General features: G+C 40.5%; 2 protein-coding genes across 5 annotated transcripts in view; one reads left to right on the plus strand and one right to left on the minus strand.

Moving 5' to 3' along the window:
- AKAP7 (A-kinase anchoring protein 7) overlaps positions 1-20,972 on the minus strand; it is a 105,494-nt gene that overhangs the window by 49,727 nt on the left and 34,795 nt on the right. For all 3 annotated transcript variants that reach the window (XM_063124674.1, XM_063124673.1, XM_063124676.1), the window contains exon 6: positions 5,400-5,512. In XM_063124674.1, coding sequence (XP_062980744.1) covers positions 5,400-5,512 — 113 coding nt within the window. The remainder of the gene's footprint in view (positions 1-5,399; positions 5,513-20,972) is intronic.
- Positions 999-3,503, plus strand: MSH5 (mutS homolog 5). 2 transcript variants are annotated; one of them, XM_063125716.1, is made up of 2 exons: positions 999-3,208; positions 3,290-3,503. In XM_063125716.1, exons 1-2 carry the CDS (start codon positions 1,027-1,029, stop codon positions 3,472-3,474), a joined length of 2,367 nt encoding a protein of 788 aa, XP_062981786.1. In that variant the 5' UTR covers positions 999-1,026; the 3' UTR covers positions 3,475-3,503. The 2 variants fall into 2 exon arrangements, with proteins under 2 accessions (XP_062981786.1, XP_062981785.1); XM_063125715.1 differs by having other exon boundaries at positions 999-3,503.

The following is a 20,972-nucleotide window of genomic DNA, read 5'->3' on the forward strand; positions in this document are numbered from 1 at the left end:
TCACTTTCATTTTATTTATTTATTATTTTTTATTACATTTCACTGGGCAGTTCACAAGAATTAAAACCACAAAATACAGCTTAAAATACAATGGTGTAAAACTGCACTATGAATGTACAGCCAGAGTAAAACCTAGCAGCACTGAAGAGATTTAAAACGCAATATTAGATTTGAAATGCAATATCAGATTTAAAACAGGAGAGCTAAAAACTGGAATGCTAAAATGCTTGGGAAAATAAAAAGGTCTCCACCTGGCAGCAAAAAGAACACAACACAGGTGCCAGGCGAAGCTCTCTGGGAAGCTCATTCTATAACCAGGGTGCCACAGCAGAAAAGGCCCTTTTCCTGGTAGCCATCTGCCTCATTTCTTTTGGCAGGGGCTCCTTTAGAAGGACCCTTGAAGATGAATTTACGGTCCAGGCAGGTACATATGGGAGGAGACGATCCTTAGGGTTACCTGGCACCAAGCCATTTAGGGCTTTGAAAGGGACTGGCAGCGAGTGCAACCGGGAACTTCTGGTTTCACTTTATATCCTATGATTATTTCAATCATAGGCTGCTGTCGTGACTTCCAAACCCAGACACTTTGGGATGTTTAGAGTTTAAACCACCCAAAGTTAACCTATGATTAACTACACTAGTTCAATCCTGCTCATGCCCAGCAAATTCTGGGTTGTCATTATATCTCTTTCATTATATCTCTTTGTCCACACTATTCCCTCTCTTTTATATAATACTATGCAAAGTTCCAAATCACACTTATCTACCTTTCTACCTTACCTAGGTGCTGCAACTATGCATCTTTCTACATCATAGCCAGGCAAGTCATTATGCATAAACCACATGAGGATAAAATGGATACAGTGTGATGTAAGAAATGAGAAAAGTGATATCCTATGTTTGGAGATAGGAAATTACTCACCAGGAGGGTGAATTATCTGAAGGAGAAGGGGTCTTAAAGGATGAACTACTAACAAATATGTCCTTCTTTACCCATCCACACAGCTTTCAGAATTCTGTTAAAAAATGAGTACTACTGCTACATTTGCCACCCACTGTCAGCCCCAATCACTGCCTGCCACTGAACAAGAAGATGAACAAGAGCAGTCTGAGGTCTATATGTCTATATTGTGGTACGGAGGAGAGCTAGGGATTGCTTATTATGACACTGGAGACTGCTCAATCTACTTTATGTCTGATACACCAGATAATGAAGACCTTAAGCTGCTCCAGAAAGTGGTCGACGAGGTACTTCCCAAATGCATCTTAAGTAGCGCTAAGCAAGATTCTAGCATAGCCAAATTCCTGACCAACATAGGTGCCACTATGGGAGACAAGCAGGAAGGAGGAAAGCCAGAAGTTGTCCTCTATCCAAATATGGATTTTGGCTTAGAAGTAAGCAAGCAAAGGATCCTGTCTAGGCAATTCCCCTTTGTCCCCTCTCACATGACAGCAACTGAGAACATCCTCTATTTGTCTTCCATTATTCCTTTTGAGAGCCCACTTGTGCTAAGAGCATTAGGAGGATTGCTGAAGTTTCTTGACAGGAGAAGGCCTGGAGTTGAACTGGAAGACAGACATGTGGTTGTTCCCATTCTGGCATTTAAAAAATTTGTACTAACAGATATTGTAAATGTAGATCAAGACACTTACTGCGTGCTGCAGATATTTAAAAATGAAGTGCATCCTTCTGTGTATAAACAAACCAGTGGGAAAAAAGAAGGACTCAGCTTATATGGAATTCTGAACCACTGTAGGTGCAAGTGGGGAGAGAAGCTGATGAGACTATGGCTCATGAGGCCTACCCGCAACTTGACAGAGCTGAACAAACGCTTAGATGTCATACAATTCTTCTTGTTAGCTCGAAATCATGAAACTGTTCTAACTCTACAGGAGTGCCTCAAAAATATTAAAAATGTACCTCTGATTCTTAGGAGGATGTCTCTTTCTAACACAAAAGCAAGTGACTGGCAAGCACTGTATAAAACTGTTTACAGTGCTGTGTGTCTCAGAGATACATGTTGCTCCCTGCCCAGCACCATTGAGCTGTTTCAGACTATTTCACGAGTTTTCACTGATGATTTACACTATATTGCCAGCCTAATCAGCAAAGTGGTAGATTTTGAAGGCAGCATCTCAGAAAACCACTTCATTGTCAGACCAAATGTAGATCCTACCATTGATGAAAAGAAACGCAAGCTAATGGGGCTTTCAGATTTCCTTACAGAGGTAGCCCGAAAAGAACTGGAGGACCTGGATAATAGGATTCCATCTTGTAGTGTTATTTATATTCCTTTAATAGGATTCTTACTTTCTATTCCAAAGCTGCCCACAATGGCGGACAAGAATGACTTTGAGATTGATGGTCTGGATTTTATGTTCTTGTCAGAAGAAAAGCTACACTACCGCAGTGCCAGGACAAAGGAATTGGACAGCTTACTTGGTGACCTTCATTGTGAAATAAGAGATCAGGAAACACTGATCATGTACCAGCTACAGACTAAGATTCTGGAAAAGTCTGCAGTACTTAGTGATGTGATTGAATACACAGCACAGTTGGATGTGCTGTTGTCCCTGGCAGTGATGGCTCGAGAGAATGAATACATCCGACCATGTTTCTCTCACTCCCATGTTATCCGTATTAAGGATGGAAGGCATCCTCTGATGGAATTATGCGCAAAGACTTTTGTGCCCAACTCGGTGGAGAGCAGTGAAACATATGGCCGAATTAAGATCCTCACTGGGCCCAATTCATCTGGGAAAAGTGTATATCTAAAGCAAGTGGGCCTTATTACATTTATGGCCCTAATTGGCAGTTATGTTCCTGCTGCGGAGGCAGAAATAGGGGCAGTTGATGGCATCTATACGAGGATCCATAGCAGAGAGTCAGTATCTCTTGGACTGTCCACTTTCATGATTGATCTTAACCAAGTAGCCAAGGCAGTAAACAATGCCACTGAAAGGTCTTTGGTGTTAATTGATGAGTTTGGCAAAGGCACAAACACAGTGGATGGCCTCTCTCTTCTGGCTGCTGTGCTACGGCATTGGATTAAAGAAGCGACCAAGTGCCCACACATTTTGGTTGCCACTAATTTCCATAGCCTGGTGCAGCTGAAGTTCCTGCCTGATACTCCTCTTGTGCAATACTTGACCATGGACACCCACCAAGATGGAGATGAGCTTGTGTTTTTCTATCAGATCAAAGAAGGTGTGTCCACTGTCAGCCATGCAGCCAACATTGCAGCTTTGGCTGGCATGCCACCTAAAGTGATTGCCCGAGGAGTAGAAGTATCAGAGCTCTTTCGCAGTGGAAAACCCATTCAACGAACTGACCATTCTTTGAAAGAGAAACAGCTACAAAGTTGCAAAATTCTGGTAGATAAGTTCCTTTCCCTAGATCTCAATAACCCACAGATGGATTTGAAGGAGTTTATGAATCAAGAAGTGTTGTCCTCATCAGCCTCCATACTGTAACAGATCAAATCCCACTCCCAAGATTCTAATTTTCCTGCCGCTATTAGTTTTCACCTCTCCCATCTTCCAGAAATCCCCAGTGAGGTCTTCATTTTGGTGCTACTAATAGCATTACATTATAGATAGTCCAGGGAAATCTATAATTAAAAAATAACATAGGGGGGAAATCTAGAAAATAAAAGGGGTGAATGCAGTTTGTTGTCACAGCACACCTTTGGAAGACTGTGCATGCAGTGTGTTTTTTGTGCACATGATGTGAGCTGGCATTCCACTGAGTCACAAGTTCTATTGCTTCATGTTACTATTTTTTATTTGCTTATCTCACAGAATTATGTTAAAGGTTCTTTACATTTAACGCAGTTCATTACATTTTTAATTCAGCAGATATTTTCTTAACCTTAAAACCTCAAAAGTTGGAAATGTTTCAGATGTTTTGTTAATTGAAAAATATTCCTTACCTCTGATGCAGGTGTTTTTTTTAAAAAAAATGCAGGTTTTTTACATACAACAACAAAATTGAAAATGCAAATAAAATCATATGTGAATTTGTTACAATGACAGATATTGCAGTTTTATGCATTGCTAGCAGTCAGATAAGTGTTCCCTAAACTTCTGGTCTCTTGATTCACAGTGGAAGAAGAAAAGGCAGAATCCAGAATTCAGCAAGTGTAGGGATAGAAGTACCGTGGAGTGGGGACAAGGGCAAAGGGAAAAGGATGTGTGATACTGTTCATAGCCTAACAGAGAACACTGCGAATGGTTTTAAGGCACAGTCCTTTGCAAGTTTAGACAGAAAAAACTGCTACAATCCTATGCTGGATGGGGCACAGTGGGAATTGTAGGGCTTTTTTCTGTCTAAACATGCATAGAATTGCACCCTTAATGTCTTCAGCATATCAAGAAAAGAAGATGAAACTGTCTTGACCTCCCAATTTTCTAGGCAATAGGGACATTCTATAATAGTACCTGGAGACACTTATTGAGATACTTTGAAAGAGAAGGATAATGCAGAATATTGATAAATAATAATAATAAAAATACATTGTACTAATAAGTAAAATTAATTAAGATATGGCATTTTCTGACATTTATTATATTTCCATTTCCTATTCATTGTATGTAAACATTTTCTTGACAATTTTCAATTAAGCTATTGTTGTGCAATCTGGGAAAAATAATAAATAGAATTTAATAAGATAAAGTGCTTTCAGTGTACTTTTTATGCTTAGAGAAAACCTATAACAAAGAAGTTACACAAGTGAAATGATAAATTATAAAGGAGAAAGGATTTGCAAAATAATGTGTTGTCTCGATACACATTGAAAGTTCTGGCAAAAATGGTTAATAGCAATTGAGTAATAAATATTATTATTAGACTGAACACTTCAAGAGTTATCACCAACTAAATGAAACAAGTGATTACAACTCAAATAAATGATGGCTTGGATCTAGAAACCCCTGTAGCCTTATATCACCCACAAATATGCCCCAGAGGGGTGGGGGCAATCTAGAACAGTGTGGGAACTGGCACAGGAGAAAGGAGAATCTACTAAAATGATCTTCCCCTCACACTGAGATCAAAACCCTCCTGTTTGTGGAAGGGCAACTAACGATCCAAGCAGCAGATAATAATCTCTTAAACATATTCCTACTGTTGTTGTTACATTGTATTATAACTGTTGGCTAATATCACTATTCCAGATAATACCAAGGTTAGAACTTCTAGAACAATTCTAGAAGTTCTGTTCTAAAACATAAATTGGAGCATCAGTACTTAACCATTGAGCTATTAAACTTCAAGTGAAAAGCTACATGATAAAAATAATATTAGGGCAATTTAAACCTCTTTTACAATATAGTTTCTATAAGATTCAAGCCTCCTCACAATTCTTGTATAGATTCTGTGGTGTATTAAATTACTACACCTGCTTTCGTAGTTTGGGGGATTTTGACAGCTTCATGAAGGTCAAGTGAGGCTTAAAAGTTTTGTCATCTCCTGCGAAGATGCCCTTTTCTTGAAATATCTTCTTCACAATCTCTAGGTAAGAACAAATGGAGAGACTCTAAGATTCAAAATATTGTGTACGCTAAAAGATTTGTCAAAATATGACAAACAATTGTTTCATATGTAGAACAAGAAAAGTCCATTGAAAAAGGAGAGCACATTTTTGTTTGCTTAAAAATTACATACAACTAAAGCATACAGTTTCAAACTAACCACTAACCTGATACATAAAGTGCATAAAATTCATGTGCAGTCTTATTTCTAGAAATTGAGCAGCCCCATCCTGCTATGCTGGTGAGGGCAGCAATCCTACCCTCTCAACAGCTTTCTGGTGGTTGAAAAGCCTCAAGATGATGCATACATGGTGAGAAATTTCACACTTCATTTCTGCCCATAGCTGTGACACCTAAGAGCAAGGTTTGCCAACAAACACTACTACAGGAATAGTATTGTTTTTGGACCTGGTGCCCTCCAGATGTTTTGGATTACAACTCCCATTAGCCCCAGACAGGAAAAGCAAAAGACAGCGAAGATCGGGGTGGTGCTCCAAAGTATCTGGAAGGCACCCAGTTGAGGAAGAATGTCCTAGATTGGCAACGTCTTCCCCTGGCAATTTGTGGTAGTGCCCAGAACACTTTTTCCAAATTACAAAAGTGTCCACAGGTCCAAAAAGATTGAAGACCCTTTCTCTAGCAGGATCAGCTGGCATGCAGATTTTGATACACAATTATATCTTTCATCTCCGGAACTTTCTCCAGATGTTCACGATCGTATCTCGGCATGTCTTTCAGATATCTCAGCCTGGCTGCTTCATCGTCGTTTGAAACTTAACATGGCAAAGACTGAATTGCTTGTTTTTCCTCCTAAACCTTCTCCTCACCTCTCATTCTCTCTTACTGTCAACGATGTCACGCTTACTCCGGTCAAGGAAGCTCGTAGTCTTGGCTTTATATTTGACTCCTCGCTCTCTTTTACTCCTCACATCGAGGCAGTAGCTAAATCCTGTCGTTTCTTCCTATATAATATTGCCAGGATTCGACCATTTTTGTCTGTCTCTTCTGCCAAGACTCTCGTGCACGCACTGGTTATCTCTCGGCTGGACTACTGCAACCTTCTTCTCTCTGGCCTTCCTTCATCTCACATCAGTCCGCTGGTCTCTGTCCACCACTCTGCCGCTAAGATCATCTTCTTGGCCCGCCGCTCTGACCATGTCACTCCACTTCTGAAATCTCTTCATTGGCTTCCAATTCACTCCAGAATCCAATATAAACTTCTCCTGCTGACCTTCAAAGCTCTTCACGGTCTAGCTCCTGCCTATCTCTCCTCTCTCATCTCACACTATCGCCCCGCTCGGGCTCTCCGCTCCTCTGATGCCATGCTTCTCGCCTGCCCAAGGACCTCCACTTCCCTCACTCGGCTTCGTACTTTTTCTTCTGCTGCCCCTTACGCCTGGAACGCTCTTCCAGAACACTTGAGAACTACAAACTCAATCACTGCTTTTAAAACTCAGCTAAAAACTTTTCTTTTCCCTATAGTCTTCAAATATTGAGTTTGTTCTGACTCTATACTGTTAGCTTCACCCTACCCGGTGCCTGTTTACACTTCCCTGTGCCTGTTTGCATTCTCCTTCCCTCTTTATTGTTTACTACAACTTATTAGATTGTAAGCCTATGCGGCAGGGTCTTGCTATTTACTGTGTTATCTGTACAGCACCATGTACATTGATGGTGCTATATAAATAAATAATAATAATAATAATAATAACCTTGTATTTTTATATCCCTTGTTAAAACTATAATAAAGTATGTTTTAAAAAAAGGAAAATTCAACAAATTAAATCAGCATTGCCACTAGTTCAGAATTGATTTTCACCATTGGGTTTTTAAAATAAAGTCGAAGGATATCAGATGCAAGTCCAATATTGGATTCTTCTTTAAATGTCTGTATTTATCTGTATTTTTCAGCATCTCTTTCTGAGTGACACCCACTTTTCCAGTTTAATTTCTTTTCTTGATAATACCGTAACGCTACACAAACCTTCCATTCAAAGAAAACAGTGACATTAACATTAACAGATAAAATCTGGGTTCAGTTCTCATTGCTGTCAGGAGCCTGCACAATGGCTTTCATGTGTATTTTCATGGACAGTTTTTTGTGTTTTTTTTTTAAAGAAATCTATTTGAGGCTTGCAATTTTTGTACAAATATTCTGTGCAGAGATTGAGACAGTGCAAGCCTCTCCACTTCACCGTGGTGAAACTGCCTTATCTCTTACCAGCCATTCATGCAGTAAACTAAATATATGCATAAAGGCCTATTTTATTAGACCTAAAAATATTGTGCTTCCTATTTTAAAAAAGGGCATTTGTAAATCCAGAAAAATAAATCCTAATGCCATGGCCTTGGCGTAAACTCAAACTTTCTTAAAGGATTAAGATATGTGTTGTCAAACAAAATGCCCTCAGAATGACAGCTGTTGATTTTCGTCGCACAACACAAGGTGAAGCTGAAGCACTCAATAAAAGCTTGCTCAAAACATGTTTTGCCACCAGAATTTGAAATACTTCAACAGCTAGCAAAGGTACGAAAAATGAATCTGCTTAGCAACCCTAGAAAAAGCTATACAAAAAGGTTGGTCCATGCTTAATAACAAACAAAACAAATAAACTCACCTGTACGTAGGAGAGAAATCTCTACACATAAGAGTCAAAAGAACAGAGGTCATAAATGACCTGTCAATCAGCAGTGTCAATGTTTATTCAATTTAAAGACTCAATTGTGCAAAATCACACAAAACAGTTTTAAAGGCTCAATTCAGACAACACGTTTCTCAACGGTGGTTTTAGAATTCCACAGCGGAGTTTTTACACCACCGTTGAGAAATGTGTTGTCTAGCAGAAAAACTCCATGCAACAGTGGAGGTTTTTTTAAAACACTCCACGCAGAATATCAACGCTGAGGAGAGTTCCTGCACAACCGGTGTGTTGTGTGTTGGGTTCTGTGGAGTTTTCCCCATGTCTACAGAGTCACCAGGCAAGTAAGGCAGAAACCCTGGCCACTCTTGCTTAGCACACCTCTATCAGCATGGGAAATAAACCCCTCCTGGGAAGCACTTTGGCATCCTGTCCCTTGGTGGGGCAGAGCGATCGGGGGCTCCCCACATTCCCAGGGACATCCACATCCCTTCACCACCACCACCCCACCCGCAATCCATGTGGAGATCGGCTCGAGGGATGGAAAGAGCTTACCTGATGCTCTCAGGGGAGAGCCCGAGCTCCTTCCATCTCCTCGTGCCAATCTCCAAATGCTTCGCAGGGCGGTTGGGGGGAAGACTATCTCCCACAGCTCAACTTGTATCGTCAAATCGTGACAGATATCCTTCCTCCACTTGTGGATCTCGGGGCATGGCGGATGAATACACTCTTCTTCCCCTGTATGTGATGGGGAAGAAGGGCATCTCCTTCTGTGTCCCAAGACCCACAAGGGAAGGCAGGACGTTTCTCCCAAGCTTGACAATAAACGTCCAGCTGCGGGAAATATCCCCCCCCCCCCTCGTGCTGCAATCTATTTGGAGATCGGGCCGAGGGGATGAAAGAAGAACATCCATCCCCTGGACCCGATCTCCAATAGATCGTGGCACAGGAGGGAGTTATTTACCGTGGCTTGACGTTTATAATCAAGCTGGGAGAAACATCCTGCCTTCCTTTCAGCATGGCTACAGCAACCTGCAGCAGGCGTCCTTACTGAGTGCGACCCGCTGTAGATTGCTTTAGCCGCACTGAAAGAAGGAAGTGGTGAACAGATTGCTTTTCCTCCAAGGAGAGATCCAGGCACCCCCTTTCTCCCCACGACAACAGCTGCGTTGGCAACAAATGCATCACGCCCATCGCTCTAGTAACAAGTGGCAGTGACTCGCTGCAAAATGGCTCCATCCGCTGAGGCATCACCTTCTTCCTTTGGCAGATGGAGCCATTTTCCAGGGACGCACACTGCCGCAGCCGCTTGTTGATAGGGCAACAGGCGCAGTGTGTCTTTTGGCTCCCTCCCCTGCTCCGCCACCCACAGAATGGTGGCGCCCCAATATGGTAAGCGGGAACCAGTGCCACCATTCGGTGGGGAGGGCGGAAGGGGGAGCAGAGAAGCAGGTGAACTCCGTCCCACAACAACTTTTACATGACACTTTTATGTTAAGAATGAAGATGTTGTAGTGTGATAAGGCATATGTAATAGTTTTTGATATTTGTACTCAACAATTATTCAATATGTATGCAGCAGATATTTGATGTATTTTTTTTCTTATTGTGTTTGTTTCAGTTATATTTTGGAAATGTTTATCTATGTTTATATAGTGTTGAAAATGAATAAAAAAAAAATTATTTAAAAAAGTGACATGCTACAAGTCAACACCAGTCAGTCCGTGGGGTGGACTTCCCACCACAGTGTTGTCCAAATGCGGCCAGAGACTATATAAGAGGAAGCAGTACTTTTCAAACTGTGTTCTTATCACATTGCTCAATAACAAGAAGAATAAGGAACAACTCAAAGCTTCACTAAAACATCTTATTCATTGCTTTTGGTCTCCTGCAATGCATAGTTCTTGGGAAGGGTACTTCCTAGGGTGCATTCTCAGTTTGTGTGGGCAATGGCTAGGTCCAATAAGTCTGACTGGCACTCTGTGTACAGAATCATTTGCAACATGTGGGATTCTGTGGAATTTGCAGAGGTTCCTCAACAGTAAATCGATATGGGAGAAGTTTCCCAAGAGAAAGAACTTTGAAAACTACTGACTTAGACAACAACCACTCATGCCCACTTCAAAAGAGGTTGTCACTATGAAAAAAAAAAAATTGGAACCCCCTTCAGAGATATAAGCAGAAATAACCTTTGTGACGTTTGTGAACCACCCAAGGAGCTTCAGCTATTGTGCAGTATAAAAATGCAATAAATAAATAAACCATCTTAATTTATTTCAAACCTACAAATAAAGATGCATTTGCTCCCCTTCATTTAAACCCTTTCAGGGGAATAATAATGACAAAGCTCACACCATTATTTTCTGGTGAAGAATTTTTACATTAAAGATAATGGGCTACTTTCATACTCCATTAACTTCTGCAGATGCACTATAGAGATAAAGTTGACTTGTAATGCTAAAAAAAAATTCAAATTAATGTTTATAGTATCTCAAGATTGCAGCTTAGGAAAATTGGGTTTTAAAGAAACCAGCATTTATACTACTGTTGCTACTTGACCAATGTCAATGAAATAAGTCATTTGCTTGTGTTTATGACCAGCTGTATTTACAATAAAAATAGGTCATTTGGGACCTTTCAAGGTGATGAAAAAGAATACAATCCAGTGCCAATATTACACCTCTGTTATAATGCTTGGCCTTGCTGCAGGTTCTAGCTTATTCCTTGCATTTCTTTAAACAAAACCAACTGATAACAGGAGGCATGCTCCTGCATGGAAGATGAAGAATACACAGCCTCTGGGGAAAGTTTTGCTGGAATTATTCACTTAAGAAATCTATATAACTATGTAAAGTATAATCAAGAAAAAAGTAATCAATCTCAAAGTTCTTAAATTATGTATTTATTGCCATAGCAGATACTGAATTTATGTATCCATAACTTCCATACTAAAATCTTTTCTGTCCTCTCCATTTTGAAAAAAGTGATATTTGTTTGTCTGTGGTTGGATATTTATATTTTATTCATTGTCTTTTTAATTTGCAAATCCTGCTGGAACGAATGGGGTCTTAAGTTAGGGTAAAACCAGATTTGACACTAAACATTGCACTTGCTGCTGCATCTTTTTTGTTAACAACTAATAGCAGGTGCAGAAAGCTAGATATTTGTCAGGACTAGAGCCCATGCGGAGGGGTTTTCTAACATTTCGTGGCCTCTCATCATTCCAACAAAAATCACTCCTCCCTTACAGCTGCTATTAGCCTCAGGAAGGAAGCTTCCACTAGTGCCAACCAAAATTTCCTTCCTGTGCTGGTAGCAGCTGTGGGGGAATGAAATCATGCTGGGGAGAAAAGGATAAACCCTCTGCTCTGCGCAAACTGTGTAGCATCACCATGCCTACTATTATTTTATTTTATTATTTTAAAGAAAAGACACAGCAGCAAGTGACATGATTAGTGTTATGTCTAGTTTGGGCCTTAATTATAACTCCAGTAATTGCAAGAACATTTCAGTACACCTGGATCTGAGCCTCCGTGTAAATGCCACTGAAACAACTGAAGTAGGATGCTTGGGTTCCATTCTTATATACAACAAATTGAGTGTAGGTGACTTGCCCATGGCCACATAATGACAAAAACAGCTTGAGTCCAGGTCTCCTAAATTCAAGACCATCTGTCCATTCACTGCGTCACTCTGGCTGACTTCTGCAATAACAATATAAGTAAATATTAATGACATTCCTCACAGTGAGGCATTCATGACTTGTCAAGTCAATTTTGGAATCTCATTCTCAGATACACTATGCTACATGAACTCATGGGTGGGAGGGTACTGTTGCACCATGTCCTGCTTAGTTGGTCCCTGGTCAACAGCTGGTTGGCCACTGTGTGAACAGAGTGGTGGACTAGATGGACCAATAAGCCCTGATCCAGCAGGGCTCTTCTTATGTTCTTTGATCTTGCTAAATAAGGCATCAACTGAATATATATATATATATATATATATATATATATATATATATATATATGCACATTCTCTTGATGTGCTTTATTAGTTCGTGGTCTCTCTTCATTCCTTGGAGTTCGTTGCATCTAAGATTCATTTTGTAAATATTTATCAAGCCTATGTTTTCTAAGAAAGTACTATTAACTTATTAAAGTAAATGAATGCTTCATACACATGTATAATGAATTGCCTCAGCCTAGTATATTTGTTTTACTTTGCTTCCCTGCAAAGTTAATGATATCAAGAAAAATCCTGAACCAATATCAATGTGACATTGTTTAAAACATAGTCAGGAGGCTCCCCCCCACCCCCAGGACATAAACACAGGTAGTTCAGGGAAGAGAGAGGTGAGTTTGAACCAGAAAAACTAAGGGTACACAGACAGCCAAAACGGCAAGATTCAGAACAAATAGCAGGCTTAGCAAAATGGTCAATAGAAAGGACAAGGGGAGGGAGACACACACACACACACGAACGAACATGCATGTGGCTGGTTCAAGAATCTAGGCACAGGATAAAGCAGAAAAGGAACAGTAAATAAGCTTTAACCAGGCCAGTAGCTCTATGGCAGAACTGAGCTACATTTCACTCCTACCATAAATTAGGTGGTTTCAATATCAGTCCTCCCATCCACAATATGATCTCCTACCTTACAGCACTATTGTAAGGTAAGTTCCACAAATCCTATCAGCGTGTCAGTGATATAAATAAATAAATATCTTGTCACACTCTTGTGGCTGTTCCTTCCCTCAATGTAACATTGAGTCATTTTATTAGAGATAAGAGCCCCATCCCTCTTCCAAGCCAGGAACTTGGGGAGAGGTCAGAATCAAGTTCTAACTTCAGATACTCAGCACAAAATCTGAGATGGACCAAATCATCTCCTGAAACAAAAACTTTGCAGGGTTTGTAGCAACTGTAACTAGCTACCAAGTATCAGGTAAAATTTGTGGATTTTTGGTCATAAGGATTACAAGGTAATAACCATGAAGCACTTTCAGCATTCTTAAGCTCCATATAAACACTAATTGCTGTTGCTAGACCACCATGTTTATTAGATTATTTCTTCTAATAGGGGCTGCTAAATCAAGGAGATGAGAGCAGACAAATTAATCCCAGGTGCATGTTACTGAAAGCAAGTATAGCAGGTGTGTTGACAAATGAAACACCTCTGCCTGTTTCTGCTTTTCTGCATTAGAGATTCTAAAATTGGGATGGTATTATTGCTCACCATATTTTGGTTTGCTTGTTTTTGCTGACATGTTTCCTTATGTTATGGAAGCCACATGGGAAGATGCTTGAAAGGCTTCCAAATGAAAACTGAATTCTTTCTGCACTGCATTTCAGCTGTACTGAATGTACTGGGTAAAGGAAGGAGGCATTGCCCTGTGCATTCAGAGCAGCTGCATTGCTATGTACCAAATGAGCACAGGTAGATTTGCAAATGCTCCATGTCATTGAAACATGAGTCAGCCCAGACATTACTAGTGCTTACCCACCACTACCCGGTAGATAGAAATGGTTTCCTTTCCTGAGTGTTCAGCATAGCTCCATCAGAATACAGGAGATGAATTTTAATTTAGTGTTTTTAATGTTTGCTCTTAAAATGCTTCCAGCATTTACTTGAATTGATTCTACCATGGCTTTCTTCCAACCCTTTTTCTTGCCTTCTAACACAGTCAGATTGCCAGAAATGGTTGGAGGAATCACCAACCATGTACTTCTAGTTTTGGGATTTAGCTCTTGAACAGTCAAAATTCCACTGGTAGATGTAGCAGACCAGACCTGCACAACATAAGGCCTAAAGGTTGACTGCACCCTCCCCTCCTTACCATTTATGGTTCCTGCAGGAATTCTAAATATTATCACTTGTACCTCTATATGTTGCCTGGCCTATCTAGGCCCATCAGCAAGCTTGTGATATGTCCTGCATGGCACTTTCTCCCTAAATGCAGTGGAGTTGGTACTAGTTTTTCCTAGCCTCTTTCAGCCAACAACTGATGCATGACCCACCTGCATCAGAGATCCCTTCACTGACTGGGTTCACACAACCCCACATTCAGTGGTTGAGTGTGGGTTGTTGTTGTTTGGTTAGCATGTTATCTGAACCCAGGACATTTTCCACAGGATGGCTTGTTAACCATGCATGCTGGCTTATTTTTCTTGAACAAGCCACCTTGAGAACTCATGGTTTATTATTGGGTTGTTCAGGGTGGTTAGCAAGCTACACTGTGTAGTTAACAAACCATCCTGTGGAAAATGTCCTGGGTTCAGACAACATGCTAACACATGGCTAACAACTGACAGTCAACAACTGAATGTGGGTTAGCATGTTGTGTGATCAGCTCCAATGTGTAAATTGCAGGGAGCGTATGGGAGAAAATGGCACAAAGGAACAGTTTGTGTTAGACCCAGAGAAAGAGGAAAAGCAAAGCCCCTTGAAAGTGGAGCACGTAGTTGCAGAAGACCTTGAGAGTGAAAGTATAGAGAACAAGAGAGAACAGAAAATCAGGGACAAGTTACACAATTCTGTATGGAAACTTCAATCTATATTTCTTTAATTGATACTCTACACCAGTCTTTATCCTGAGAATTGTCCCTGGATAGTCCCTGTGCATCCACATGATGCACAGTGGATCCCAGGAGCAGGTAGGGATGATCCCTCCATTTCCATGGGATATCTTTTTCCCACTTTTCCCTCGGTCCCAGGACGATCCCAAAAACTGTGGGTGGTGTGGGCACCCATCCCGGCTTCTTCCCTCCTCCCTGCGAGTAGTGGGGGTTAGCAGAGGGAAGGAGCCGGGAGGAAGGGTCCAGGGACATTGGGGTGGGTGGGGAGTGGGGTTAAGGCTTTTTGTTGTTATTGTTACTTACTTTTTCACTGGAGCGCAAGCGTGCTCCAGCTCCTGCCTTTTTAAAAAAATATGGTGGGCACAACATCCTGCTTCCTCCCTGGATGTTGCACGCTGCTTGTGAACCCAGGGGGAGCATATCGCGAGATCCTCCCCGCTCCCTCCCTAGGTAGACATGCCCTTAGACAACAAGTGACATCCCAGTTTGTCCATGTTAGTTCTCACAATGATTGATGCTCCAAGATATAACCTCCAAAATTAAGGTTTAACACTACCAGCTCTAACAGCTTTCTGAAAACACAAACTGTTTTAGTAGAAAAAAGCAGTAAGGTTTAGAAAGCCTTACCTAAACTCTTCACACAATCCAAAAGTCAGGGGTGAGCTAATTTGGTACATTTGGGAAACTCTATGTTCTCCAGACAGTAGCAGAGGGTTGGAAAAATATCATGTAGCAGCAGTAAGAGTTTCATAGGTATGGAGCACATGCGCTAAAGCAGTAGGAGTACATCAGTACAGGAAGGGAGGCCAAGGAAAGTATGTGTGTGTTTATGAAAGATCCTCACAATAGCCCAGTTAAAAATGGTCCTTTGCAATTCCAGAATGAGTATGAAATAGTAGTACAATGATATTTATATGAAGATTCTTTTTCTTACAAGTGGAATTCTGAACAAAACTTTTGCCATACTTTAAATAACGTTCATAAGGACACTAGTTAGAGACCAGGATGTTCCAAGAACCTGCACCTATTCCACATACCACCATGTAGTCATCCTTGATTTAAATTACAGTGATCATTCGAATCACTTATTTACAAAATTTCTAGTTCATTTTCTTTCCAATTGGAAACTCAGAGACCATCAGCAATTTTTGTAAAAAAACAAAAAACAAAACACCAATAAAAACATATGTAATGAATATGCAACAAAATATGCAATGAAATCTAGCCAACACAGGCTCCCTCAAAAACCTACCAACAAAAGCAATATACTAGTAGATTAAATTATAAGCTTCTCAGTAAAATGTTTTAACCTGCCTCTAATAAAGATCGTTCTATGAAAGGAATTTCTGACCTGGGGTACCAATACTGAGAAGTCCCTATTCTTTAGTCTATTTATTTCACTTAGTCTATTTATTTCACTGCCCAGAATAGGGCCTATTCAGAATCAAAGACTCATATGTCCACTAAGTAATTCTCCTCTGTTTTCAAACCTAGTTATGGAGAAAAGCAAGTTGAAACAGTTCAGGAGCTGAATAATGGAATAAATGGTTCAATTATTTCAGAGTTTCATTTGGCATTGATTCTGTACTAAGGCCACATGCTCAGAGGCAAACAGTAATTTCAAATGGCTTGAAAAACATATAATCAATGGCTGCTAGAAATCACTAGCCATGTCCATTTCCATGTGGATCTGTTTACTCAGGAAACGTGTCTCTACTTATTCTCCAATAAATTCAAATTGCAGAAGTTGTACATAATCTCTCAAATATGGAACAATTTTAGCATTTCAAAAATCAAAAGAGCTTTGTGTCACCAAGGATCAGAACATAAACTAATCTCAATATTGGAAACTGAACAACTGTTACATTGCATTACTACTTGGCAAAAGAAAGTGAAACAGATTCTAGGGCTGTCTGCAGTGGAGTATAAGATAGGCAATACAGTGTAAGAACACATTGGTCTTAGTACAGCATGCAGCTATAATAACTCTCCTAGTCTAGCAGACTTATTATTAATAATAGTTCATACCCTCCCTATCCTCACCACTTCAACTATGCCCTGATCTGCCTGCTAGGTAGCTTTTCTAGGCTGTCTCGTTTTCTTCTTGTCATAGCTCTGGGGTCTCCAACTTTCAACATCAGTGTGCCTTGATTCCTAGACATGCTGCGCCACAGGTGAGCTGGTCATGTCCATGCCACTGCTAATCCAAGCGTACACATGGCCACCTTAGCCTCTGGCAACCAGACTGAAAATCACAGTTTCCACAGGCCAGACAGCAATGTGAATCAGTTCTTAGACCAGGTGGTGTATCCAGGAAATGACTGCCAGTGAGGCCCAAGAAATTCTGCAGGGGCAGACTGCTTTTGGAGAAAATGTGCATGTGTATACTCCTGCACTTCTATGGTGGGCAAACTTTTGAGTGTAGTCAGGATCAAGACAGAGCCCAACTTCCCCAGGCCATCCACAGCAAAAGTATTCTCAACTTATTTTAAAAAAGCCATGCTCAATATGGTCTGACTTTTATACTGTTAGTTTTACTCTACCCTGTGCCTGTTTGGTGCATTTTCTTCCCCTTCTTATTGTTTTATTATGATTTATTAGAATGTAAGCCTATGCGGCAGGGTTTTGCTATTTTATTGTTTTACTCTGTACAGCACCATGTACACTGATGGTGTTATATAAATAAATAAATAAATAAATAAATAAATAAATAATAATAATAATAAAAGAAAAAATTAAACTGCACAGTGGTAAGTTATTGTAATTCACACACATCTCATGTACTGCTACAACACTCTTGGGCATTTTCCATGTGTGTGTGTGTGTGCATATGATTCCTTGGTCTGAGTTACATTTCACGACCTTTATAATTTTACAAAGAGTGACAGATAATGTTCAGAAATGTGAATTTGACAGTACTAATATAGAAGAGTATCACATTCAAGCTTCACACAAGAGGCTTTATGAACTCGACCAAAATGTTATTTGGGATGAGGGATATAAAATAAAACACCCACAACTCAGAACAAGAAGAAAGAGAGGTATGAATGCAAGACAGCAGTGTTTGTAAAGAATGCTGTATTGGATATTTTCATTACCCTCCTTATAACAAACATGACTTGTCTGGAAATTGTTCTGTATGTTTTAGGATGATTTCTTTCTCCTTCGAAACACAGGTGAACACTCTGTGGAGAGTAGGAAGAGAAATGTGGGGAGGTATTTGACAGGAGGAGGAGAAATAGGCCCGGTTTAGGGGTTCCACAGGAGCCTGGATTGTTCTCTTTACTTTTCACATTGTTCCCAACCGTTTCTTTTCATCAGCTAAGCTATACAACTTTTGCATGACTTGAATTTTGAAGTGCACAAATGTTCTTTTCAAGCAGCACCATTTTTCCCTAGAACTGTATATTTTGTGTCTGCTGGTTACACTTAAAAAAAAAAAGAGCCCTATTACACAGTCTGGATAAAGCCTTTCACAGTGAATTTATCCTGATAGAAACAGTGTTCAGTCCATTACCTCTTTGCACAGCTCCTGGATAGAGCTTTCATTAAATGTAGACTCGTACGGAACAGCATTCAATGCATTCCCCTTGCTACAAATAGCCTGGATAACGGCTGCTAACACAAGGTCAACCAAGGTCCACTCAGTTCCAAATATGGAAACACCAATGCTTTTCACAGTACTAGTTTGCACCATTGGCAAGTGCTTTCTCATAGCCAAGTTGTACCCAAATGTTTTTTCTCTGATGCCCCATTGCCTTCACTGGGAAGTAAGATGAGTGAGAGGCAGGAAAATAATGCCTCATGTGTAATTGTTGATGCACCAAATGTCAAAACACAACCTAGCACTTTGTACACATTTGTGAGTGCATCTCTGCATTTGTGAGTGAATATACAGGATAACAAAGGCATTTTGGATACTGTTTTCCTTTATTGCCAAACAATAGGTTGAGGAAATGGGAATTTTTAAACTGTGGTTTTATACACGTAGCCTACATCAACATTAGTCCATTTCAAGGAAGGCATAACTGCCTTCTCTTCCAAAAATTAATGGGAAGTTGGAAATAGTCCGTACAGACCTGGAAGATACTTTGCATTGCCTTTGGAAAACTGTGCTTCATTCTCCGAAATTGCATAGTCATGTACCTCATTAAAAGCCACTTTGGGTTCAGAGTATGAAGAAGTTGCACTGAACGTTCCTATCACAATGTTGTCTGAGACTGAGCGATTGCATTTGCCATTTTATCTCCCAGAAACCACCTAGCTCTGAAGCTTCTCCCCAACACTCCCTCCATCACATCAAGGTTTCCCCCCTTTGCCTGGTTAGCCCACTGCGTCCAGCTGCTCATTCTGCCTTATATCCAACATAAGCGCAGGGCACCCTGCTCACTCACAGTGGCCAACGCAGGGTCTCCAGCTGCATAGTGTCCACGTTGAACACACTTGCAGGCACCAACTCAAAAACTGCATAGGTAGAGAGCCTAGGCTGGCCTTCAGATTATTCTGAGAGAGCTCGCAGCAGCTCAGAGCAGCTGTGTGCAGCAGGCTGGGCAAGGAAAAGAAAAGTAGAACCCAGAAGCAGCTAATGTGGCTGGAGGCTTACTGGCTGGGGTCAGGCTCCATCTGGCCCCAGTTTATATGTAGCCCTGTCACAGATGTTCCATTTCATCATGACATGTACCTCACTCTCCCCATCTTGTTCTTCCAAGAACAAGAAATCACCCCAGTGACTGCTTCAATGGCATCTCCTCATGGATATCAAACAGTGAAATCAGGCTTTTCTGTTCTCTCAAAACCCTGCTCCTCCTCCTTTTCCTGTCACTAGAGTCTAACAGCTGTCCCTCAACACTGAAACATTTGCTAACCCTTTATTCCATATTTCGTCTCCCATCGAGCTCCATTTCCTGTTATGAAATTGGCCCCCGACTGGCTTAACACAAGGTGATATTATATTTATTTACCAAAGATACCCTGAGGGTAAGTTTGACAGGTAACTGGACACTTCCCCTCTCCAGTGCCAGCTCAGGTAATTAAACCCTGGAAAGCCCCAGGCCCCTCTGTGCCGTGCACCTTCCGCAAAGCCACTGCAGCTAGCTGTGTCATATAGCAGCAACACAGCTCCCAGTCAGGCACTACAAGCCAAGAGCAGCCAAGTCTGGAGAATAAAGGAATTCTGGGCTGATGATACCCAAGTAGAAACTGTTGCAATTGCGGTGAACAGCTACCAACAGCAATCACAGACATTGCATATCCCCTGGAACTTGCTCTGGAAGATGGAGGGGGGAGTGTTGGGACACTGCAGGTGTTTGTGGATTACACTTTAAAGGCATTGTTCAATGGCAATTAATACTCGAGTTGCAGTAATAAAGTCAATAGGATGTGCAGTCATTTATATGCTGTCAGAATTTTCTAGGATTAAGCCAAAAGTTCACAAAGCAGTTTTGGGTTTTACATAACAATTATTATTTTTATCTTAAAGAAATATTAAAATGTATTACCAAGCCCCCTATAATTAGCATAATATGAACCAAAACCAATGAGCCTTTTAATAATATCAAAGCATGGATAAATTCAGATTGGGACCCTTGGTTCTTATTAATTTAATCTCCTCATAAACATGTTTCCTTGTCATATAATTACTATTAGCATAATTTCACTACTAAGCTTCTTTTAATTTAAATTTAATTATTAGCTAGTATATTAGCTATCCACTGCTTTTGGTTGCTATTCTACAGTAAAACATAAAGCTACATAAGCCCTTTTTATTTTCGGCTGTGTACCGTTATAGTCATTAATATATGTAAATATTCCATCTGTTGTGTCAAAACCCACTGAAGTATAAATGAGCATAATGGCATACAATAATTTATATTTAATGGAAGACTCTCAGGTCGCTCCATTTCTGTCCTGTTTTATTAACATGAGATGCCAAACTCAAAAGAAAGTGCATCCAGCTTCCTTACCAAATGAACAAAAACAGTAGCTTCAATGTGGGGTATCATGATTTAGAAAAATGAAATAAATTCTGAGTGCAGATATTACATTCATTCTTTATATAATACTTATTGTAAATACATTGCCACTCCTGATCTGTATTGCCCCATCCTTCCCCCGCCCCCATCCTGCTAGCTGCATTTGCCCTTTTAAAATTACAGATCTTATTGCCATCTCATCTAATCTAGCCCTCATTTGGAGGTTAAAATTTACTAACTTTTTCCACTGCCT

Source organism: Elgaria multicarinata, chromosome 4, assembly GCF_023053635.1.
Source record: "Elgaria multicarinata webbii isolate HBS135686 ecotype San Diego chromosome 4, rElgMul1.1.pri, whole genome shotgun sequence".
NCBI lineage: Eukaryota > Metazoa > Chordata > Lepidosauria > Squamata > Anguidae > Elgaria > Elgaria multicarinata.

Coding starts and splice junctions, on each gene's coding strand:
- MSH5 (XM_063125715.1), top strand. CDS start 1,027: ATGAGTACTACTGCTACATTTGCCACCCACTGTCAGCCCCAATCACTG.